Source organism: Brassica rapa, chromosome A08, assembly GCF_000309985.2.
Source record: "Brassica rapa cultivar Chiifu-401-42 chromosome A08, CAAS_Brap_v3.01, whole genome shotgun sequence".
In the NCBI taxonomy this organism is placed as follows: Eukaryota; Viridiplantae; Streptophyta; class Magnoliopsida; order Brassicales; family Brassicaceae; genus Brassica; species Brassica rapa.
In genome coordinates, this window is record NC_024802.2 from 13,974,109 (window position 1) to 13,998,262 (window position 24,154).

The 24,154-nt window shown below is 34.0% G+C and overlaps 4 protein-coding genes and 2 long non-coding RNA genes across 9 annotated transcripts; 3 read left to right on the forward strand and 3 right to left on the reverse strand.

Moving 5' to 3' along the window:
- Window positions 1-1,552: 1,552 nt before the first annotated feature.
- On the reverse strand, window positions 1,553-5,488 carry LOC103834585. Of its 2 annotated transcripts, none has more exons than XR_626518.3 (2): window positions 2,076-5,488; window positions 1,553-1,922 (listed from the first exon to the last, which is right to left on the reverse strand). It is a non-coding gene; the product is annotated as an uncharacterized LOC103834585 (long non-coding RNA). The 2 variants fall into 2 exon arrangements; XR_626517.3 differs by having other exon boundaries at window positions 1,553-1,925.
- A 4,914-nt stretch (window positions 5,489-10,402) lies between these two features.
- On the forward strand, window positions 10,403-11,609 carry LOC117127242. 2 transcript variants are annotated; one of them, XR_004450150.1, is made up of 3 exons: window positions 10,403-10,543; window positions 10,640-10,739; window positions 10,851-11,609. It is a non-coding gene; the product is annotated as an uncharacterized LOC117127242 (long non-coding RNA). The 2 variants fall into 2 exon arrangements; XR_004450149.1 differs by having other exon boundaries at window positions 10,640-11,609.
- A 93-nt stretch (window positions 11,610-11,702) lies between these two features.
- On the reverse strand, window positions 11,703-12,641 carry LOC103834586 (early nodulin-like protein 1). Its single transcript, XM_009110652.3, has 2 exons — window positions 12,290-12,641; window positions 11,703-12,204 (listed from the first exon to the last, which is right to left on the reverse strand). Exons 1-2 carry the CDS (start codon window positions 12,474-12,476, stop codon window positions 11,864-11,866), a joined length of 528 nt encoding a protein of 175 aa, XP_009108900.1. The 5' UTR covers window positions 12,477-12,641; the 3' UTR covers window positions 11,703-11,863.
- A 234-nt stretch (window positions 12,642-12,875) lies between these two features.
- LOC103835489 lies at window positions 12,876-13,754 on the forward strand. Of its 2 annotated transcripts, XM_033276894.1 has the most exons (2): window positions 12,876-13,409; window positions 13,592-13,754. In XM_033276894.1, the coding sequence occupies exons 1-2, from the start codon at window positions 13,130-13,132 to the stop codon at window positions 13,612-13,614; spliced, it is 303 nt and encodes a 100-aa protein (XP_033132785.1). In that variant the 5' UTR covers window positions 12,876-13,129; the 3' UTR covers window positions 13,615-13,754. The 2 variants fall into 2 exon arrangements, with proteins under 2 accessions (XP_033132785.1, XP_009109921.1); XM_009111673.3 differs by having other exon boundaries at window positions 12,876-13,754.
- Window positions 13,755-14,483: 729 nt separating this feature from the next.
- On the forward strand, window positions 14,484-17,672 carry LOC103834589 (3-hydroxyisobutyryl-CoA hydrolase-like protein 2, mitochondrial). The gene is made up of 14 exons (XM_009110653.3): window positions 14,484-14,738; window positions 14,973-15,053; window positions 15,136-15,204; window positions 15,297-15,360; window positions 15,523-15,602; window positions 15,778-15,861; window positions 16,051-16,135; window positions 16,288-16,373; window positions 16,456-16,577; window positions 16,663-16,723; window positions 16,797-16,895; window positions 16,976-17,077; window positions 17,162-17,203; window positions 17,312-17,672. Exons 1-14 carry the CDS (start codon window positions 14,610-14,612, stop codon window positions 17,438-17,440), a joined length of 1,233 nt encoding a protein of 410 aa, XP_009108901.1. The 5' UTR covers window positions 14,484-14,609; the 3' UTR covers window positions 17,441-17,672.
- A 1,820-nt stretch (window positions 17,673-19,492) lies between these two features.
- LOC103834590 (WRKY transcription factor 18-like) lies at window positions 19,493-21,336 on the reverse strand. The gene is made up of 5 exons (NM_001302040.1): window positions 21,256-21,336; window positions 21,096-21,161; window positions 20,281-20,649; window positions 20,086-20,202; window positions 19,493-19,786 (listed from the first exon to the last, which is right to left on the reverse strand). Exons 1-5 carry the CDS (start codon window positions 21,334-21,336, stop codon window positions 19,493-19,495), a joined length of 927 nt encoding a protein of 308 aa, NP_001288969.1.
- Window positions 21,337-24,154: the final 2,818 nt, after the last annotated feature.

Below are 24,154 nucleotides of genomic sequence, written 5' to 3' on the forward strand. Positions count from 1 at the left end.
CCAAGGTCAAATCATGGATTGTGATGTTGGATCTTGACTGTGATGCACTTCTTATTGAGATGTTCCAGAATTTCCTGAAGACTATAAGGTACATTCTGATATAAATCTAGTCAGATAGTATTATAGTTGAACTTAGCAACAGGTTCATGATTAACCCAAGTTTTTCTTTACCTTTAGCTTCCTTATGCCACAATTGATTCGTTGATTCTCTTGTTATCATTCAGCACATCAGATAATCTGTTTGACTCTTAATCAGCCATATCATTTTGCTTATATTTTCTTTACGGAAACTTGCTTTTACTCTCCTCCCTGCATCTTCAAGCTTCTCTCTCAGTGGCATGTTTGTCTGATAATTAATTTATTTTTCTTTTTAAGGGACCATCACACTGCGAACGTTTTTTACATATATGGAGAACATTATGTCTGATGTTTTAGAAGAAAGCGAGGATATATCTCTAAAGATGATTCAAACAATTCTACATTGTGTTAGAAAGGATGATGAGGTGCTACATCAATTGTCTTTCTCGTTATGTTTCAGTAACCAATTCTCTTTTATTAACTCTTTCAGCTTGTCCTCAGGTTCTACAAGTAGCACGGAGGTTGGCAGAACAAGTTCTCAGTAATTGTGCTAGGAAGCTTCAAACTTATCTGACTGCAGCAGTGAATTCGTTGGGTGTCTCTTTAGATAAGTATAGTAAAATAGTGGCTTTGAAATATGATGGGACGTTCAGGACTTTGCCGCAGGACCAACTTGTAAAGAATGAAAAAGAGGTAAGCCTTCTCATTTGCTTCTTTACCCAGCCAGTCTTATATCTCACCCGTTTTACTGTCAGACTGCCTAATCTTTTTGTCCCTGTCCTTTTATCATTTACTGATATCGTTTAATTGTGTTTCAGCCATCTGTTTCCTCTGAAAAGCCAGCCCCAAAGTCAAAGAAAGAAGTAAAGCAACCCATAGAAGACAGTCCTAATACAAGCATAAAGAGAAAACAAAGTCTAGGCAAACAGAAAGTATGTCTTCGTAATTTCACATATCATCATTGTTGCTCACATACAGGAATGTGTGAAAACAAAAATCATGTTCTACCAATTGCAGCATCTTATTCTTTTCATGTTGAAGATATTTTCTCTTAAACATCTGCCCGTTCCCTTCTGTGGAGCTTATGTATCTCTTGTTTAGTCTTTTATTCGTACTGGTTTCATGTTCTCTGTATGTGTATTTTTTTAGGAGGCTTCTTCGCACTGAATCATTTTCCCTTGGCAGGCATCTGATATCCAAAGCCATACTGGAAACTTAGTTGGGTCGAGGGTCAGAGTCTGGTGGCCTATCGATAAAGAGTAAGCATTTTGTATTTTATCTTAGGAGTTATATTTGATTTACATCAAAGCAATCCGCTAGTCTATGTATTTTTCCTGTAGATAGCTGAAACTGGACTAACACCTTGGATAGTTTGTCCATGCTTATAAATGAATATTGGATTTTTGCTGCACGTATTTTAAAGCTGTGATCAAATTATATGATTCTGCTTAGAAGAAACATCTAGTAAGCCCAATTTTATCAGTTTGTGGTGAACCATTAACCCATTGATTGTACATATTCTTTTGTATGAGGAAGAAGCTTCCACAGAGTAAGTGTTACTTCTCTATTTTCGATGTTATGTGGCACTGGAATAGAGTAACTATATGTTGTTTTGAGATAAATTTGCTACTCTTAGGAGGATGACCAAGCTTGGTAATTCTCCATGCAGGCCTCAGAGAAAGAAAGCTAAGACAAGCAAGCAATCAAAGATGGAATTGTTACGGAAAAAGTAAATGAAACTGAAAGCAAATAGTTAAAAAGTGTTAAAAGTCCCAAAAGATTGTTAATTATAATGCTTCTGATTTGGGGTGGTGGAGCTGGTTCCAGCAAGTCTTAAGCTGCTCCTGCTTCCAAGTTCGCCAAGAAGTCCCAGGATGACAAAACAGAGAGCAAGAACATCAAATGTTAGCAGAGAAAAAGAGGATAGCTCTGAAGAGGAAAACCTCAAACCGTAGGTAAATCAGCCGGTGCAAAATCAAGAAGCAGCAAAGAGATACCAGAAGCTGGAACATCAAAGGACCAAGGAGACTCTGGAAAATCCAAAGCTTCATCCAAGAAAAAAGAAGAGCCGTCCAAGACTACAATGATGTCTTCAAAATCCAAGTCAGGACCTGCAAAACCTTCATCGGCCAAGGGCAAAGCAGCAAAAGGCAAGCAAAATCTTCACCTTCCCCCAAGGGCAAGGAGAGCGATGTGGAGTCTGAATCAGAAGAGACACCGAAGGCACCAGAACCAGCTAAAAAAGGGAAATCAGTTGTTTTCAGGCAAGTCGCAGGCAAGTCAGACCAAGTCCGCTAAGAAGAGGAAGCGATGAGTTTGGCCTCAGGATAGGCTTGCGATCTTTTCTCCATATCAATTATGGATATGTAATTTAAGGTGGAAAGCTTAGGGCGGTGGACTTGGATTGGTGGGGCATTAGAAGTGTAGTAGGAACATCTTTTAGACAAGACGCATAGTAGTGAGTGTCTTTTTCACTTAGGTTTTGATTTTAGCTTATGTAGCGCGAAGGTGTGGTGGATGCATAAGTTAGCTTTGGCTATTTTTTTAATCTTTCTTTTACCACTTTTTCTATCATCTCTCTAATAAATCTAGTTTATAAACTATTTCTTCTTCAGTTACCTACCATTATCACTAATTCTTCCAATTCACCGTGACTTTCTATAAAAAAAACAATTTCAGTCATTTGGATCTCTTTTATTACTTTAACTATTATCATCAATTCTTTTAATTATTAATCAAATCTGTAATTTTATCTTTTATATTTTTGCCATCACATCCTTCAAAACAACCACCATTTCGTTGATATTAGTCTATCACCTCTGCCGTCGTAATCACCATTTGTATGTACTGTAAATTTTGGGTTGTATTATGCTATTCGAACAATATGTACTACGCTATTCTGTTGTTAGTATTATATTTTCATAATGCTTCAATGGACTATCGCCATGCTATCAATCAACACAAGTCAAAACAAGGAGCTTCTTTCTTCTTCCGGAAGTAGAAAAGAAACACGGCAGAGCTCCGCTTTCAGCAAAAATGAACCGTTGAAGCAGCCGCTCAAAATAGAACAGCCCTCAGAGATTCAAGTCGATGAGACAAGACTGTCGGATCTACGCTTCAGAAAATTAAACAACCGCCTACAATCGATCTATCAAATTCTAATTAACTTACATGAAACATCTTACATTTTTACAGATAAGAGTAAGCTTGAAGATGTAATGGCCCTAATAAAGGGGAGAAAAGAGTCGGACAATCAGCTCGAGAGGCAATTGAATCAAGGAAGAGAAAAAACGAAAAACAAGGTAACCAGAACAAAAAATCCCGGAGCTAAGCCGGTGAAAACAGTGCTGCAAGAACCACTATATCCCAGAGTCAAGAGCTGGCGAAGATGATGCTGACAAAGCCACCTTTTCCCGGAGACCAAAGCCCGACGAATGGGAGGCAGAGCCGGATCGAAGATCGACAAACAAAAGAACGGAACGCTTTCTCTTTTCTCTGTAAAAGGTATAAAAGAGAAAACAAAGATGACAGAAAAAAAAGCGGATGCGCTGCGTGAAACGTTTTTTAAATCTATTTAGTTTATATATTTGCTTTTTTAATCTACATTTATACTAAATAAATACTCCAAATGACATATAAAAGTATATATATTCCGAAAGGAAACATCTTTTCAGTTGGACTCTTTGGCAAACACAAAATACATGTATTAGAAAAATTTGTGTGTGGAGAAAAAGTCAGGACTATTCAGACAACAATATCTTATGAAATATTTATTACTCATGAAAAGAGTTGGAGTTATGTCTCTGCCATCGGGAAGTAGACAATATTTGACCTAAGGTCAAACACAAAGTTCTTACTCTTTTTCAGTTTTTAACCTTTCACGCGTTTCTTTAGATATGTTTTCCCCCTTGACATTTAATATTGGAAATGCGTGCTGAGCCATTTTCTTTATTAGGCCATGGATATTCGGCGGATTAGGGGTTTTTTTATGTCAAGAACTAGGGTTTATTAATACTATTTTCTTTGTACATCGATATCATGCAAATCCTGTTATTTTCAATGAAAATTAGATAATCATTTCGCCTGTGCACACAAAAAAAATATATTTTGAAAAGCATATTTTAAACCAGAAATATTTAGCACTTTTTCAAATCACATTTGTGTGGTTACGCTAAACCATTTTTCAAAGACTTAACTAATTTATATTAAAATAGGATAGTAGAAGAAGAATTAAGAATATAGATTTTTTTTTCTCTACGCAAGGTTATTTGTCAATACAGTGTTCGATAGGATACTATATATAACACTATATTTGTTAAATATATAGTATAAAACAATCAATTCATAACAACAACACATATCTAAATTATTCTAAAAATTCATTTTTATTTTATTGTACTCAAATAAACAATCATAAAGAGTATGTGAATATATGATTTGCAGAGGAGCATATGGCATTCTTGTTGTCCATCTTTTCCAATTCTGAAACTTAATACCATATCCTATACTATACCATATTCTTTATCCAAATAGTATAGTCTTTATTTTACTGGTTCACTAAATAATACGTTCTTGGTTTTTGTCGATTTTCATAAAAATAGTATTATTGGTATGTTGCTACTTCTAATTTATTAGTCTTGATCAATAAATATAAATCATATTTAACACCTTATTGGCCCTTGTCGATTTTCAAAAAAAATGTTGCTTATAATTTCTTCGCCTTGGTTAATAAATATAAACCAATTGGTTCATAAAAATAATACACCAGCAAAATATAACAAATGTCGTTTATTATAAAGCCAAATTTATATTTTAAGATCGCTAAATAGAATAGAATAAAAAACATTACATTGCAGAAGAAAAGGAATCACGAGGCAGAAGATATGATTACAGAGGAGCTATTTGAGTTGTCGGAATTGATAAGAAAAAGAAACCAACACATAAAATAGAAGCGCAGAAGAAACGGTGGAAAAAGCAAATAGATCATGAATGGTGGTGATGGTAGAAGAAAAAAACAGTGGTGAAAGGAGATGGTGGAGACAATGGTGGAAGAGAAAATAATTGTAGAGATGATGGTGAAAAGGAGACAGTAGCAACAATGATGGAACCGACGATGGTGGTGAAGAATGAAACAATCGGCAAATGGAGGTGGTGATGGTCTTATAGATGGAGGTGATTGCGGCAGAACAAAAAGTAAAGTGATTGGAGATGGAGTAGATAAAATTGGTATAAAAGATGAAAGATCAAATAATACATAATATGCACAAAATATTATAATGGTTATAAACTTTATTAGTTAATTTTGTTGGTTGTTATGTATACGTAACTAAATTATCTAAAATTGGATATATATATATATATATATATATATAATTGTTACAGCAAATATACAAATTTTTAAAAAATTATATGAATAGAAAGTGTCGATACTAAATATTTATATTAAAATATACTATATATCTATGTTAGTATCACTAAAGTTTAACTATATACCATATAAAATAGATAAAAGGATTGTTTTGATTTATATACCAAAACATGATTGTAAATAAAAAAAATATTGATTTTGATTTATGTGCTTACTCTAATGTATATATTCTTATGCATATAAATTATTTTTTTAATAAGTGGTTTCCAAAAATCCTGTTGATAAAAAAACATAACATATAAAAAGCAACTGAAAACAAAAAAATAAAAGGTAAACATACAAATACCATTTTAATACTATTAAAATATTTATTCATTTCGTAAAAGTGTTATTTTAGTATCTTTTACACAAAGAGAATCATTTTACAATTTTAATACAATTATTTTAAAAAATTAATATTAATTATAAGATATATTAATTTTGTAAATAATTTTTTTATTTTAAATACTATTGGTTGAATAGATGTAACTACTAAGAATATAAATTCATTGTAAAATGGCATTTTTAAAACGAAAAAAAAAACTTTAGGTATTGCTTTTTTCTTATGTCCTTTGTTTCATATTTTGATATTACATGATGTTTTATATCAGTACAATATTTTAAAAATTACATTTTTCTAAAATATATAACTAAAAATATAATTTAATTTAGAAACAGTAAAAGTTTAACTGGTATTTTTTGTTCAATATAAAGTTAGATATGTGAAAATATTTTTATATTGTGAAATAACAAAAATATGTAAAAACATCATTTGTATTAAAAGGGAGAGTTATGAAAAATGAATACTTTAATGTTTTCATTGGCTGTCACTAAAAGAAAAAACTATTGCAAACTAAAAAAAATTAAAATAATAAATTAAATCAAAATTACGTTGGAAAAAACATAATTCTAAAATATTTTTTGTGAATAAAATAATAACTTAATCCAAAATAATAAAAATATATTAAATTTATTGTCACTTAATTTTTCACTCCATATAATTATTTTACTAAATAAAAAATTCTTTATGTTTCACTTAATTTAGCCAAACACACAAAAAGAGTCCTTTTTATTAGTTAATAAAATCGGTTCGACATGAACATTAGCTATACATTTACGTACAGGTTGTTTTTTTTAAATATCATTTTTTAAATTAGGTCCTATTTGAATATTATAAATTTTTGTGTAGGTTTTGAGTTGGGTTTTTGAGTCTGGTTGAGTTCGGTTATGATGTATAGGAAGCTAAATATATCTAAATAACAAATGTATCTAAAACTGATTCTCATATTTGTACAAAAAAATATATAACCTGATTTGGTCAAGATCTTTGGATACAATTAGTTATATTACAATTCATTTAAAATATATAATACTAATTATGAAAAACAAATATTATTGTATAAAAATGTAAAAATCAATATTTGCGTGGATGAGATGACCATCTCTAATTTGTATTGAAAGGGAAAATATGAAAAATAAATATTTTAATAGTTTAATATTGTCATCGGCTGTTTCGTATGTTGGGATGAAAAATTTACTCTGAGCAACCTCATGTATGAGAGAGATAAGGATAACTTTAGTACGGTTCGAGACGGATTGTTCGGACTTAATGGACATGACTACAGACTCGACGAATTGGCCATCCTTTACGACAGAGATCGAGGTGCTCAAGAGGTTACAAAAAGACTTCAAAGATGTGAGCACATGTCTCATATTCTTCTTAGTAGGAATGTTCGGGCAGATGCATTAGCGAAGAATACAAAGACCAGATATTGTATTTTTTCCTACATAGATCAGATCCGAACAGATGGAGATGCTGGAAAATCAGTTCGTTTGTTCTCTATTTGATTTAGTTTAGATGGATAAACCATAAAAAAAAATATTTTCATCGGCAGTCGTTAAAAGAATAAACTATTGCAAACTAAAAAAAAAAAGTTAAAACACGGAACGACTATTTTAATACCACAAAAGAAGAGCAGATTCCCAAAAAGTAACGTTATCTCCGTGACCAAAATTCATTCGCAAAATTCGAGATCTTTAATAGGTTTTGTCGTTGCTGTTTATAGGTTACCACCATAAACTGCAATGATACTGTTTCAATCCAATCCCAAACCACTCAAATGTCTCTCTCTCCAGACATCTGTCCCACTGCATGTAAGAAGGAGAGGACAAAGAGATAAAATCCAAAAAAAGGAAGAAGATAAGACTTGAAGAGAGTGAGAAAGATAGAGATAGGGTTTTCAATTTCCTTCTTTAAAAGAGATTCTTCCACTCTTCTCCTCTCTTCTAAATCTAATCGTTATCCTCGAATATCTATTCCTTTATTCTTTTTTTTGCTTAGTTTTTCCTTTCTTGATTTGGTCAAAAACCCTAGATTTGTGAGTTTATTAATAAAATGAATATAACTTTCCTCTTTTCCTTCGATTATATATATTCCCTCCGGTTTTCTCCTAACCCTAAGTCTCTCAGATCTATCTCTACAGCCTCAAAGTCTCCTCCCTTCACGCTCAGAATTTGTATTGGTAAATTAAGTGAGTTCCGGAACAAAAGTTTAGAGAAGTACAACGAATTTGACAGAAGAGAGTGAGCACACAAACGCACTTGCATGTTCGATGCACTTGCTTCTCTTGCGTGCTCACTGCTTTATCTGTCAGATTCCTGCGCCGATTCTTTCGGTCCGTTCATGTCTTCTTTAATTGTGTTCCTATACCCCTAATTTCCCACTTTCTCTCTCTTGTGTTCATCTCTAACTAAATACGATCTTATGATAGGTTTCTCTTATATATTCGAACATACATAGGTTTGATTTCAAATTGCATGCGGGTTTGATTTTTTTCTCTTTATATTTTATAAGATCATTAGTATCTAAAAAGTTTAAATCTATGTGTGTTTAAGGCTTTGGTTAAGCGAGATTAATATGGGACCATTAACGTTATAAGCTAGTTTCTCAGGCTGGTCCTAAACTCTTTTGAATCCTTCAATTCCTCGATCCATGCTATATTATTAAATATATGGTCTTCGATTCCTCCCTTTTTATGTTTCTCATTAGCCTTTCCTTTGTAATCTTTGACTTAGGTTCTGATTCATAAGATTTATCCTTTTGCTTCATATGGTGATCACTTCTATGTTCATGATCTTCAGTTGTTGGTTTTCTAGATTACTTATATTGTATGCTCGTACATTTTGATTCCTTGAGGTCTATATGCATATAAATTATCCTGTTGTATATAGTTTACTGTGTAATAAGATGTTATCTAGTTTATGTAATTGATTCCATGTAATCACGTTGTGAATTTATTTTTTTGCTAAATAATCACGTTGTGAATTTGTGATAATATTCTTGTGGGGTTGGTTCTTGGTCTAGGAACATGTTGGGCTTGTTTCTTGGTAACATGATCTATGCATTTAATCCTCCAAATGGCGATATAGACCTTTTTTAATTTGTGTGCTTGTCTAATGCATCAAATAATTTTGGGGTTCCGGAAGAGTAATTAGTATCTGACAGAGATCAATTCAATATACTGAGTAGTGAATAAGAAATCTACAGAATTTAATTGCTTTACGAATGCTTCATTTATGCATTTCCATGACTAAATTTTAAAGAAGATTAACCTTCTGTTTTTTTTTTCTTTCTGCCGAAACACTATTCCAAGTTTTCATTTTAAATTATATATTTTCATACATATGGCAGGGATGAAAAGAAGTTCACCTTGGGATTTGTTTCTGAGTGACGGGTTATTAATATTTTACAAATCATGTGAAGTACTATCTAATTATTGTCTCTCTTGTACCACTACGTGTCTCTTTGTCATGAAGTTCTTACTTTCGGTCTTGTTTTCCACTCTTTACAGACCACCCACGCAGATACGTTAAAAACTAGGTAGTACATGTACTCCTGTAATTGGCAAAATTGGCAACAATTGGGTTTTAACTTCGTCAAGAGAAAGATATTGCTTTTTTGGTGCGTGCGAAATGTGTTTTAATCCTCAGTGTCAAGTATAACAAGTATATAGAACGTTAAGCTTCCCATATTTGTAATTTGAGTCTGTTGGAAAATAGCGACGAATCATTCTTGATGGAGTACAGTTTGCAAAGTACTTATTTATTTGTATTTTTTGCTAAAAGTATTTACATTTATGTATAGCATTACAGTAATTTAAAAGTTGTCACCAAGACTTGTTTGCCTTCAGATGGGAAAATTAGAATCACATGGTGCATTACAGGGTGCGCTATGAAAGACAAAATCAAAATGACTCGAACATAACGTTTGTAAGGGTTATGCATGTGTTGACAAGCTACTTGATTTACCTCATTTACTCGACATGCAACTTGGTTTGTTTCCAGATTGCACATGCTATGATCAGGTGGCTATTTAAGGTTGTGCTGTTGATCGACCTTCTGATGCATTTTGTTCATTATGTTCAGTTTAGGATCGTCTACATCTTGGTCGCTGTCCGATTCAAAATGTTAATGCGAAGCCAAAGAGATCACTGCAAGTGTTTGCGTTAACCTATTTGTAACCTTTTGGGATGTTGATTTAGGTTTTTATGCTTTGTTCTAATAACATATTGCCGTATAGGCATATAGTTTACTTATATATGATTGTTGTAGAGACGAGATGTTGAACTGTTTGACAAAACTTTAAGGTGAGTAGGATCGTCCAAGTCCACTATATATTGGGATACAGTGTAATAATTTTATTCGTTACACGTTCCAGGAATTGTCCAAGTTTAATGGTATTAGTCATCTAAAGGTATTCAAGTATTAGTACCTAGAAAGTTAGAAAATGTACACATCCTAGCAATTGGATCTTCGTGATATACACTCCCAAAAAATGAGTTCTTTTGAAAATTTTAAATGTAATCTACTTTGGTGTAATAGATGTATGCAACCGTAATACTTGACAATATCTGAGAGAGAAAATTGAAAAAACTAATATTCTAATCAGCCGTTTCAAAATAAACAACTACACTAGCAATCAAAGGACAATTTTGAGTAGGGATTTCTCTTCAAAATGCATTTGATCAGAGAACGCTATCGATCGTTTCAGCCTTTTCTGTAAGCAACTCTTTGTGTATATCAACTTGATTCTGAAGCAACAAGAGTCAACTCTTTGTTTGAAGTTCTGCATAAAATGTTTTCTTGTTGTTATAGAATAGATGAGATGATGCAAGGACAGAGAGGATGGCGAGAACTGGCGTTTCTCGGTGACAAGGGTTCTTGTTATAAACCTGATGCTTGGGCTTTTGAGGAAGTAAACATTTGCTACCTGCGTATTTTTTCAGTCTCACTTCTTCAGTGTTATGTACAACTAAGCAAAAGTGAGGTTAGATGTCTAAGACTTGTGCTTTTGTTATCACAACAGGGTACTCGTCATTCTGATTTCCCTGGACCTAACTCTGGGATCACAACATGTGTAGCTGTTATTAGACACACACAGCTTGTTGTTTCAAATGATGGTGACTAACGTTGTGTGATATCCAGAATTAAAGGGTTCAGGTAAAAGTAGAGGTTTATTAAGCACTTTGATTAATACTTCGGCTTTTAAAGTGTGTGTTTTTGTGTGCGTGTATAAGCGTACAATCTTTGTAGAGATCACAAACCAGATCTTGAAGCTGAGAAAGAAAGGATACTGAAATCTGGTTGAGTTAATGGAAGCTTCAATCTAGCAAGAGCTATCGGTAACCTTTCTTCTTCACACAATGCAACTTGTTTGCATAACTAAGTTTTTACCAACTGAAAAGCAAATATATAGTTACCGCTAGTCGAGATATAAACACTGAAAGTGGGTCTAACGCCTCTTCTCTTTCTCCTGAAACATCTTCTCTGTGTCACATCTAATGATATCTTCCTTGTTCTTGCCTGCGATGGAACTTGGTAATCATCTTGTTCTCCAGAAAAGTTCATTTGTGATAGTGATACTGAAGGAATGATTGACTTGTTATGTTGTTGGCCTTAAAGAAGATATCATCATCATCATGTAAACACAAAACAAAGCAATATGACATTTACACAACGTTATGTTTTGTACATAGACTGTTCTGCCAATGCTGTGGAGCTCTAATTGTATTAGCTGTGTAACTTGTCAAGCTACATCATCTCATTCTAAAGTTTTCTTCTTCTTTTTGGGTATTAACTTAATTCAACGTCTTAATCATCTTTAATTTCACTGTTGTTAAAATTGTTGATAGGTCCACTATAACTTATCCAGAAACTAGTGCAAAAGCCATTCTGATTATATGAATAAAATTAATTTAATCTTGTGAATACTGAATTAGTAACAACAAGACTAGCAAGAGAACAAAGGTTCAATGCCTTCGTGTTCGAAATTAAATAAATAGAATATAATTCATTACAACAAAAATAAATAAGCTTCTCTCAGAACAAGGCCAAGAATCCAAGAAGAAGGCCAACAACACTGAACACGCCGGTGAGCTTAGCAGCACCACTACTAGGAGCAACCGCGGGGCCGTCAGATGGAGAAGGAGCCGGAGAGAAAGCAGAGCTACGAGGAGTGACGACGACAAGGCGTAGCTTCTGACCCTTTTGACAGTGACCCTCTTTTCCACTGATGAAGTAGACAGGACCTGGTTGTTCTAGCTTCACCTTGGTGTTCCCATCATCACTGTAGCTAGCTTTCGGGCTCGTGGTGTTGCATTTCTCGTAACCCTCTCTTGTCACTTGCAGCACTGAGTCTTTACCCGCTTCGTAGCTGAAAACTGGAATAAACATGTGACAATGTCATAAACAGAGTAATATTCAAGAGTGGAAAAGGAGAAAGGTGATGAGGCATTGAAGGTATACCGAGAATGTCACCGACTTTGAAGCGAGCCTTTTGAGCCCATTCGTTGAATGAGTAAGAAGGGGAAGGAGGGATCTTCCAGTCACCGGATTTTCCACCGACTGTAACCTCATTTGCATTTACAGACAATAAGAAGAAGAATGAGATGCAAAAGAAGATGATGACCGGAAGAGAAAAAGAAGAAGCCATATGTTTCAAATTTAACACCTCAAAAGTGTTAGTGATGTGTATATCTGAATGTGTTGGAGATGAAGGGTCTGAGAGAATCTTGTGTAGTTTTTATAGACCTAGAGAGACTTGGGAACTAGCCGTTGATGTTTTTTAGTAAAGATGAAATGTTGATGTAGCCGTTGGTGAAAGGTAACGTAACGTATAGGGAAGGGACAAAACATAAAATCTGATCATTACTGAAACACAGTCTTCTAGGAAGACTGGTCAAGTTAGCTGTTTTTAACCTTTTCCTTTTTGTTTGCTAGCGAAACTGGGCTTCTATGACGTTAGGCCTATACGTTAAAAACTGAATTAAAGATGCATCTCCCAAAGCCCACAAAGAAGCAGAAGATCAAAAAGAAACCTCCATAAAAAGTAAAACATAATTTATCAAATGAAACATTTTGGGCACCTGGCTATTAGCTACTTACTTTTCTTATGGCATGACACCTGCCTAATACGTTTATTACAGGAAACAAACAGAATCAGCTAGGTGTCACTTACCGAGACACATTATCAAACTCAACTACACTACATGTCTTCATGACACCTACCATCTCCAAAACCGATTACTAAAACAAACCCATTTCTACTTTGGTTACTACATTCTCAAGAAATTATTGTAGACGCAAATGGCCGGAGAAAATGACTGGAGGAAAACGGCGGATACGACGAAGATGAGCTCGGAGGGAGTGAAAGCTGCCGGGGTTGAATCATCGAAGAGGCCCCCAGGGAGTAATCCTGGTGGTGTTCTCCACCAACGCCGTAACTTGCCATACAGTTACACCACCATGGCTCTAGCTGGATTAGCTATCTCAGGTGCTATCATGTACACTGTTATGTACGTTAAGAAGAAACCGGAAGCTAGTGCCACTGATGTAGCTAAAGCGGCGACAGGGACGGCTAAACCTGGCTCTGATACCATGATAGAGTTTACGCTTGAGGAAGAAGATGAAGTTGTAACTGAATGTTTGTTATTTCTGTTAAACGTAAAAGCATACAAATGAATCACTTATATAGTGATTTTACTCTCGGTTTACACATACGTAACCGGTATACTTAACCAAGCTGAACCGCTATCTATCTTATACTAATAGATACCCATCCAAGAAAGTAAAAGCCTCTAAGAATCTTATTTCGTTTACCTTTTGTATTGTATTCTAGCTAATGTTCTTGTCCGAACTTTTATATTTTTGTGTAATCTAATGGCATAACGAGTTCAACACAAAGTAGTAACCTATTTATTTTTATCTAGTACTTGTAGCTTTTACAATAAAATGTCACTTATATGATGATTAATGATCAACTACAAAATTGTGGCAAGTTTAATACAGTATATGCGATTATTGGTGATTCACATGCTTGATACAAAGTCGAGGGGATTAGCATTAACTAAGATTGTAACATTAGAAGATGAAAATTAGGCGAGTCCACTTAATGTCCCTAAAAAAGAAAGTGTATATATGGAATAGGCTTTTAGGTAGAAACAAATGTTGATTTACGAGCATAAAAAGATGGACGACAATATAAATCTGATCCGAAAATCCAAACTAGTACTTGAAAAAAACTTTAAAATATGTGATAATCCAATAAATCTGATCCGAAAATCCAATAAATATGATTTGAAATGATTATTTATTTGTGTTTATTTTGGTCTGATCATGAAAATATACGAATTAGAAATTCTGTTCACTAAAATTTTTAAGTAAGTTCGAATAAAAAATGCTTTTAAACAGTTCATAATCTTTAAATATGTATTTGAATCCCATCTAAACATGTATAAAACCCGAATAAAGTTCACTAGGTTGAACTTCAAAAATCCGAAAATTCAATCATGTAAAATATTTGAAGCAACTCGGGTACGAGATGTAAGTACAAATTCAAAGATTTACGTCTGTAATGAACGCGCCGAAGTGAGAGATTAGTTGAGCTGTGAACTATTGGGCCTTATGTGGGCTCAATATAGGGCCATAAATTAAATCCATCGTTCAGATTCATATCATAGTGTCAAATGATCTGACGGCTAAGAATCACCGTCCGCCGCAAAAACCTCAAACGCCAAAAAACCCTCCTCCTTCCGTAACCAGAGCCGTCTTCTCGACGGAGACAAAGATGCAAACAGTGAGAGCTTTGAGGAGAGTCACTAAACCACTACAATGGGTTCGGTCTGTCTCCCAAGGAAAAAGAAGCTTCTCCGCCCTGCCAAACTACTCCGCTTCAGATGCCGATGTCCAAGACCAGGTTTTGTCTTCTACTTAGTCCTTAAATGTAATTGATCTGAATGTTAAATTTTCATAAATGGGATCTCTCGTGGTTTCATTTTTTTGAGAAAGATGCTGACTTTATGTATTTTTGTTTTGGTTAGAACATTGCTATGTGATTGGTTTGATGCTATAATGCTAGGTTGGTCGTTAGTGTTTGTGTATTTTTGTCTCTCTGAAATGAAAATCTACTTCCTTTCTGTATATGTTAAAGGTTTCGGTGGAAGGGAAAGCTAAATCAAGAGCTGCCATTCTCGATAGACCTTCTTCTCTCAATGCTCTTTCTGCTCCTATGGTATTGTTTTGGAGCTTTACTAAATCATCTTGGAGTCTTGAAGCTTATTTGTTTGTTTTAAAATGTTTGGTCTTTTTTCTAGGTTGGTCGGTTGAAGAGGCTATACGAGTCATGGGAAGAGAACCCTGCTATTTCGTTTGTTTTGATGAAGGTATGCATGCTACTCTCTTCTAGCTTCTCACTGGTTCATGTGTCCTTGTAACCCTTGATTAAGCTACTTTTTCGATTTTTTTTTTCCTGAAGGGTAGCGGAAAAACGTTCTGTTCTGGTGCAGATGTCTTGCCTCTTTATCACTCGATCAATGAAGGTCCCATCTCTTGTTTTAGTTCTCATTGTAAAATACTTAGAAAGGTTTTCTGAAGTTCAGAATAACTTTTCCATTCCTTAGCTTGAAGCCGCTTTGACCAGAGTTAATCTTGTGATGTTAGTGTGAAGAGCTACTGATGTATTGTCGCTTTCCTTTTTACAGGGAATACTGAAGAATGTAAAAACTTTTTCGGGAGCTTGTACAATTTTGTATACCTCCAAGGAACATATTTGAAACCAAATGTGAGCCTCTTTTGACTTTCCCTCGATGCTATATGTTTAGACGTTCGTATGACCATGATTGACTAAAAAAAGCTTGACTTGCTTAATTGATTCAACTACTCAATAATACATGAAGCTGATTTTGTAGATATGATGCAAATAGTGACATGATTTAAGTTTTATTGACGTAATGCAGATTGCTATAATGGATGGTGTAACCATGGGTTGTGGTGGTGGCATTTCAATTCCAGGGATGTTTCGTGTGGCAACAGATAAAACTGTATGTGGCCTTATACTTAAAAGCTCCCTTCTTGTGGTTTTTGACCCCATTTTTTCTCTTTATCTTAAATATTGTCTTAGTCATATTTTAGTTTTTCTTCTCTCTTTGTATTTGAGACTGTTTCTTCTCTTGTACCTTGGGATTTTTTTAGTGGTTAATGTGTTCTTCTGACAAACCGCGCTAATGCAGGTGTTGGCACATCCAGAGGTTCAAATTGGTTTTCATCCTGATGCAGGAGCTTCTTATTACCTTTCACGTCTTCCTGGCTATTTAGGTGAACCTCACTTCTGGATGATCTTTCCACTAGATTCATACTCTTCATATCTGTAAATTAAAGATAATTTCAAAAACTAAATCTGATTGACATACAAATACTTTCAACTGCAATGTTTTGATGTTTCTGTGTTTTTGTGGTTTCTTGTTCAGGGGAATACTTGGCTCTAACAGGGCAGAAACTTGATGGTGTCGAAATGATAGCATGTGGCCTTGCTACCCACTTTTGCTTACACTCGGTTCGATCCATTTTCCTTACCTTGTCCCCATGTTGTGTTCGTTCCTCCTAAGCGCATTTTCTTATCTTGGCTGTTGTGGCAGAGACTTGGGATGGTCGAAGAGAGGATTGGTAAACTGTTGACGGATGATCCTACTGTCATTGAGGCTTCTCTTGCTCAATACAGTGATCTAGTTTATCCTGACAATACCAGTGTACTTCACAAGTAAACTTTTTAACTTGTCTCCATGTCTTAAAATCTATTTGAACTATATTCCAGGAGTGTGTAACCAGAAAATTTTTTTTCTCAGGATCGAGATGATTGATAGATACTTTGGGCTTGACACGGTTGAAGAAATCATTGAGGCTATGGTGAGAGATCTTTGTCTAGATTAGATTTTTTTTTTCTCATACTGTAAGCTTTAACGTCTATCTGTGGCTTCAGGAAAACGAGGTTGCTGATTCTGGGAATGAGTGGTGCAAGAAAACTCTCAAACAAGTCAAAGAAGCTTCTCCTTTGAGCTTAAAGATTACTTTACAATCTGTGAGTCCTTTTCTTCCTTTCCTTTGTCAAAAAGCATTTCATTTTTTCTGACTCTACTAGCGGTTTCTTTCTCCTCTTAGATACGAGAAGGTAGATTTCAAACTCTTGATCAGTGTCTCACGCGTGAGTACCGTATCTCTCTCTGTGGAGTCTCAAAGACTGTCTCTGGTGACTTCTGCGAGGTAAAACCAGTCACCAACATCTCAATCAAAGCATCATTATTCTTCGTAATTCTTCATATATTGAACTTTTGTTGATGTTGATAGGGCATTCGAGCCCGTTTGGTGGATAAAGACTTTGCTCCAAAGGTGCATAGAACATCATAACCTATCTACACTTGCATCTCCCTTTGGTAATGGATGTTTCATGTTTAACGTTTTGAAAATGTATGGTTTGTTTCCCTCCAAAATATGCAGTGGGATCCTCCGCGCCTAGAAGATGTAACCAAAGACATGGTGGACTGCTACTTCTCGCCAGCCACGGATGCCGATGATTCAGAATCTGAGCTGAAGCTTCCAACAGCTCAACGAGAGCCTTACTTCTGAGGAAACTACTGTTACTCATTGCCTGCAATAAAGTATTTCTACAGGTCTACAACACTCCAATGAGATCCCTGCAATGGCCTTTTTTTGTTGTCGAACTCTCTTTTTTCTTCTCGCTGGAGCAAACAATGTATCTTCTTAATTAGAAGTGACAAGTTTGTAACTGTCTTATGATAGTTTTTGTTTGTCTTTTGTGAGAGAAATCCATTTCAAGTCTCAAGCTTCAGTAACTCCACTTGTTTCCTTGTCTCTAGTCGCTCCTGCAGCTTTCTCTCTAATTCTTTCGGACACACTCCATATCTTTCATCTCTCACCACCATCTCTGGTTTATGAGGCAATCCTCTGGTATTGAGACCTTACATTCTGAGTTCTCCTCGTGAAGAACACTCGTTGATGACCTTTGAAAAATGGATAATGCCAAATTTGAAATGACTTGAGAAGAAAGGTAACCACCACTTGGTTCTTCTGCACTTTACTTTTGCATTTAGAAGAAACATCTATACTATTAAAGCAGAATACTTCTTATGAATATGCCCCTGAATTTTCCTATTAATTACAAAACATTCAATTTCCTTTTTCAATTGTTTTAAATATTTTTCGAAAATGAAAAGCCCAACCAATTTGCTACTTACATTTTCGTTTTTAAGCCCATTAAGTCGTTTTAAATCTCATTTCGTACTTAGAGATTTACGGAATCAAATCAAATAAAAAGAACATTCCCCAACTTGATGAACACACAAAAAAATATTTTAATTGTTTGACCTGGTAACTGAATTTTCCAAAAACTAATCTTAAAATATAGAAAGATTCGATTTTAAAGAGAAGATCCTCCAACTTTCTCCCCAAATTTCTCCTAAAACCTAACATCTTGCTTTGAATCCGATCAATATTATAAATAGGTAACACCGGTTTACTATTCAAATCCACACCTTCGAACAAACCAACATGATCTACGTAGGATAATATAGGACAAACATTTTAATTTTAATAAGGATTAAAAAAATAAAGAAGACAATATTATAAAAATTGACTATAAACAAATAAAAAAATCTATTAAAATATTGATTAGACAAATATTTATTAATTTAAATGAAATTTTAAAAAGAAACGATACTGCGCTTTGAAAGCGCGGGTCAAAATCTAGTATCCATTTGAATTCGCAGGTTTTTGCCATTTTATCAAGTTCAGTTTACTTGCAACAACAAGATACAACAAGAAAGAGCCAAATGCCCATTTTCCAAAGGTGCTTCTCTGCTTTGTGATTCTGCACAAAGATTAAGAAAAAACTTCATAAATTATATCACCAAGTATAAGTGTACAGCATAGCCCACCAAATACAAGCTCTCATTAAAAATCAAATCCTTTCAAGAACCTGGAGCACAGATTAGACAGAATTTTCATGTTGATAGCAAAACTTTTTACCTTTATGAGAGAAAGTAAACACGTTTTTAAAGTGTTAAAGATACAACCTCTCGCCGAATCTATGAGTCTCCCGCTTTGCATACAACAGTCTACTCTCGCTGAGGGGCTTCGTTGAACTTAATTTTATGTTTATTTTGATATACTATTCAAAAATACCAGAATCCGAGTAGTGAGTATTATTATTATTTGCATCCGACCTGAACATATATAAAATCCATGAAATCCGATGGAGTCTGTAGAGGTGAACCCGGAAAACCGATCCGAACCCGAATTCCTAAGCCAAGATCGGGCTTTCAGCTTAAAACCAATCGATGATAAGTGGACTGGTTCTAACATTTTATATATGTCTCAGTTAAACTCCCGATATTAGAGCTTATATTCTCAAAATAGACCATATTTTCACAAATCTTTTACCTAAATTGAATTAAAATGAAACAACTTTCCTCTAACCATTTATAACGAGTGACATTTAAATTTTCTTGAATGCTTATGATTTTTCATGCACTTGTAACATTTATATACACTTAAGTTTTCATCTTTTTCTCAAGTAACATCAACAATTCGAAAGAAAATAAAACGCTATCCTTTTTTTTACAAGGATGAGAACCAAATCAAAAACATTAACTGAAACATTCATGTTCTAGACTGCTCCATCAACCTCCCCGTTATAGCAGCTGCAAGAGCAGCGGTAAAATTTGAATCATTCGTTAACGACGACGCCATTTGTTGAACCAGAACCTCTTGCATTGTTCCCCTTTCGTTCTTCTCCAAATCTAATCTTTGACCAACATGAACCATATCTAAAGTCACAGTGCTTGATCCACCTTGGCTTGTAGCATCTCCTTCAGAAGCGTTTGGACCTAAGTGGTTATGTGTCCCTTCGTATGTAGCAACCAGTATGGACGAATCCTCTGCACTACGTTGCACCTATTACAACAACAACACGATAGAAACATATCATCATTAGATAGCTGAATAGACAGAGATAAACTATATATATTACCAGAACATGTCCTAAAATTTAGGGGTTATAGACAATTTATAAAAAGATATAATAAAATATTTAACATAATTTTTTTAACAATTTGAGAATCTAATTAATGTACAAAAAAAAATGTACATTATTTTTTAAAATTTTGGAAGTCATTAACCAATGTTTCATTTGCTTATGCTCATGACCGGCTTTGGCGATTACAAAGGAAAATCAAATTCAACGTGTGGATTACCTTCTTTTTTACTGGACATGACGGCGCAAACGAGCATCTAAAGTAAGCTCTAGGCGAAGGGTTATCTCTTGTAACCTTTTGTCCGTATTTCCTCCATTGATAGCCATCTTTTACTGTCTGCAAAGTAAATCCCACAACATAGTACTGTTTAGTTCTTATGCGTCCATAGCAAACATAAACAACAAAAACACTTACCAAGCTTGTGTCGGAAAAATCAGCAGGGAAATAGACTGTTGAAACCTTTACTTTGTTGAAGCTATCAGTGACTGGTCTTTTGCATGAAAGAAGCTGATTTTTCTGCTCATATTGTTGATGGTGATGATCTTGGTTGCTTGAGCTATTCTCAGTTTTTCCATTAGGAAACCCTAAGAAGTCTTCCGGATCTTGTTTTCTTTTCTTCGTAGGTTGTTCGATATGATCTATCCCAGGGCTCTTTCGGCTTTGAAGCTTCTCCAAATGATGATGTAGTGCGTAGTACTTCTCACAGACTGTTTCTAGCATCTCTTTTATCTTCTTGTTCTCTGAGTAGACTCTGTTTAGCTCCTCTCTTAACTCACTTGCACTCTGTTTCATTACCATTTAGATTTTAAAAATTCGCCATTACCATCAAAAACTCTTCTAGTTTGTTGCAAAAAAGTCAAATTTAAGGGTATTATCCGTTTATGCATTTTAATTGATTTGGAAATTGATATAAGAATTACAAATCTCTACAATTTTCAGTTTTTTTTTTCAAATCTTTGTATTTGTAAATTCGTATGTTTTAACTGTGATTTATGTTTTTGTATTGAAAAAAAATCCATACAAATCCAAGAAATTCACTATAAAATCAAATTCATTAATAAATTTGTACGGTGAATAACACGTAGATTTAATTAGTATTTAGAAATCATAACACCTGATTTGAAATGTATTTACAAACCAATAACATTGGATTTCATTTAATTTTTTAAATCCACTAAAATACATTAACCAATAATAACCCGCACTAAGTATTCCACAAAGTAACTAACCTTATCTTTGACCAACCATTTCCTTTCGACACCAGCAGAAGTCGAAACTTTCACCTCCTCCTCCTTCTGAAATGTCAAACATTTCAAACGAACCCATGATTAAACAAACTCACTCAACGGAAATCGAAGGGATATAGAATCATGTAAAATCAGGACTCACCGGAAGTTTTGCTGGGAAACTACGATCAAAAGCGTTGGTGTTGAGATTCAGAGATATGTCGAGAGAAGAAGAACAGTCCATTATAAAATAAATATTAATAATTGTTATAATTAAAGACACAGACCAAAAGAAGTAGTTGGTGCTTAGAAACTAAAGTCTAGACTTGCTTTCTTTGGTCGCAAGTTGGTGGTCTGAGTGGATGGGTAATGGCTTCTTTTTATAATACATAACTAGTAAGAGTGTCTGTGAGGTTTTGGATTTGTTAGGGAGGAAAGTCGTTGGAAAGTGACGATCACTCTTAAAAGCTGTCTTCGATAAAGTCCAGAAGACATTAAAGAATTTCGGGAAAAAAAGACATACAGCTCATTGTCTTTAGAATTACAGTGATTGGCTAAATCAATGGGTTTACTACTATACAAAAATATTGTGTACTGAGTGATCAATCCTTGTTTCGTGTGTTCTACGTTTATGTATACAGTTTACTTTTTTTTTTCAAATTAAATTATAATGCATTATATATTATGCTTCGTTAATTACGAATTCTTTGGAATGTAGAATAAGAATCCTTTTAGTAAAATGTATTCCTTAAAGATTTTCACGTGGTTAAACTCGTAAGCTATAATAATCAGATAATAAAAATATATGCATAAATGATATATCAACATGAATATAAACAAAATATTTGATGGTCAGAGTGTGTAAATATTTAATAAAGAAGTGAACTCTTTGTAAATATTTAACAAATTAGTGAACCCTTTCTAGATATCAAAAGTTAAATATTTAACAAATATGTGAGTTCTTTCTAAATATTAAAATTTAAGTTTATAGTTAGCAAAAAAGAACAACTATGATAAAAAAGGCGCAAATAACATAAATCGGTAAAATACCTGAGAAATCGAATTATAAGACATATCAAACATACCGTCCAAAGACTTATCAAGTATCACGTCTCAATCCAAACCACCTCAAATAAATCAATGATAACAATTTGTTATAACTTATGAGGAAAAAAAAAAACAAGCAAGTAAAGAAGAATCAACAATATCGGCGGTACTGCCCCATGCCGAAGAAAAATTTGTACGTCATACAAAAATTTCAATACGGTCAGATCCGTGTTTCTTCTAATTAATATTCTGTTCAGTTTGCTGAAAATTATTTAATATTGCTCTCCCAGATCCATAGTGGGCATATAAGAATTACGAACGCTCCCTTGACTTGCTTGACCTATTGACTCTGATTCGGAGGTGGTAATTCTTTTATCTATTCTATCCGCTGTTTGTAAACACACTAGGCGTTACGCGTATGTTCGGGCTGGGCCTAACACCGAATGAGAAAATCGAAAACTTTGCGGGATTTAATCGGCGATTTAGCAATGCAACAAAGATTACTTAGAAGGTGACTGGTTTTCCCGCTACCACCCGCAAACGCAGCTTTTGCGATTGGTAGCGGTTGTCGGCGGTTTGCAACAATCACTTAAATCGCTTCAAACCGCTTCAAACCGCTCCGAATCTCATAAATTCAAAAGCTGGCTCCAGCTAGCGTTTGCGGTTGCGGGCGGTTGCGGGAGGATAAAATTTTTTTCTTTTTTTAAAATAATATATATACAAAAGTAAAAATATTTAATAAAAAAATTTTAATTGAAATTATGAAAATATTAAAATATATCTATTATATTTTAATTAATATTGTAAAATTTTATAATAAAAACAATTTCAATAAATTTAAAAAAATTAAAATTATAACTTTCTAAATATAAATTTTATATTTATTATAATTTTATGATTTTTGATATTTTATAATTATATTAAATGTAAATATTGTTAATTTATTATTTGACTGCTACCGCATTTGGTAGTTAACCAGTCATAAGTCACCCGCAAGCGCACCAATTTTTAACCGCAGTACCAGTCATACAAATTTCTTAAAACCGCTAGAAACCACAACCGCCCGCATCCACAAACTCCCGCAACCGCAACCGCTGCGTTTGAACCAGTCAGGCCCTTAGTGTAGTGGTTCAGACCCGGGTTTGAATGAGGAAAAAGGCAGAATCACTTGTTTTTAAATGTTTAACTTAAATGAAGGGTAATTATGTCATTTACATGTTGTCTTCCGCTTTATATTATTAGGGTTTCTGCGTTTTCAAGTTCTGACGATTCTTTAACTTTGACGAGTTTTAGATCAATTTTTTTCGTTTTTATTGCTTTTTCTTGGCAAATTTCATAAATCTTATGTATATTAGTCGATTCATAGCCCGAAACAAACAATAACTTAAGATTTTTTGTAAGATCCGAATTTTTCAATAAATTTCCCTAATTCGCCACGGTTGATGGCCAGATAACGTTTTTCTGGCGACTTGCGATCCTCGGTGGCGCATTTTAGAATATGGATTCCATCTTTTGTTTATTAACATAAGTAAATAAACAAAAGTAAGAAAAAAACTTGTAAGATGTATTTATTGCAATAATTGTTTGTCCTAGCTGTAGAGATTATAATTAAGGCTTATATTTAATACATCATATAGTAGTAGTGAAAAGGGGTAATCCACTAGTTCATGCTCCTTCTATTTTATATTAAGTGTCGTTGTAGAGAATTTTTTTCGTTACAAAATAATTGTTATTTTTGACATTTAGTACAAAATTTATTAATTTTATTCAATAATTTATTTTTTATTGGCTGAAATATGGTTAGGTGTATAGGCAATTATGTTATATATAGAAAATATACAAAACTAATTATTTTATTAATCCATGTGTACAAACCCAAAACCACACTTGATATGAAACAAATGTAATACTTTATTTGTCAAGTATAGACGTCAATAATTATATTAACAGATAGATGTTTGACATTAAAACACGTATATCTGAACCTTCTAATTCAGTCCTAATTAATACAAATG

Coding starts and splice junctions, on each gene's coding strand:
- LOC103834586 (XM_009110652.3), bottom strand. CDS start 12,476: ATGGCTTCTTCTTTTTCTCTTCCGGTCATCATCTTCTTTTGCATCTCA. Junction 12,205..12,289: donor CAAAGTCGGTGACATTCTCG/GTATACCTTCAA, acceptor TGTTTATTCCAG/TTTTCAGCTACGAAGCGGGT.
- LOC103835489 (XM_009111673.3), top strand. CDS start 13,130: ATGGCCGGAGAAAATGACTGGAGGAAAACGGCGGATACGACGAAGATG.
- LOC103834590 (NM_001302040.1), bottom strand. CDS start 21,336: ATGGACTGTTCTTCTTCTCTCGACATATCTCTGAATCTCAACACCAAC. Junction 20,650..21,095: donor AATGGTTGGTCAAAGATAAG/GTTAGTTACTTT, acceptor GTAATGAAACAG/AGTGCAAGTGAGTTAAGAGA. Junction 19,787..20,085: donor CATGTCCAGTAAAAAAGAAG/GTAATCCACACG, acceptor TTGTTGTAATAG/GTGCAACGTAGTGCAGAGGA.
- LOC103834589 (XM_009110653.3), top strand. CDS start 14,610: ATGCAAACAGTGAGAGCTTTGAGGAGAGTCACTAAACCACTACAATGG. Junction 15,361..15,522: donor TTATCACTCGATCAATGAAG/GTCCCATCTCTT, acceptor TCCTTTTTACAG/GGAATACTGAAGAATGTAAA. Junction 15,862..16,050: donor GTGTGGCAACAGATAAAACT/GTATGTGGCCTT, acceptor GCGCTAATGCAG/GTGTTGGCACATCCAGAGGT.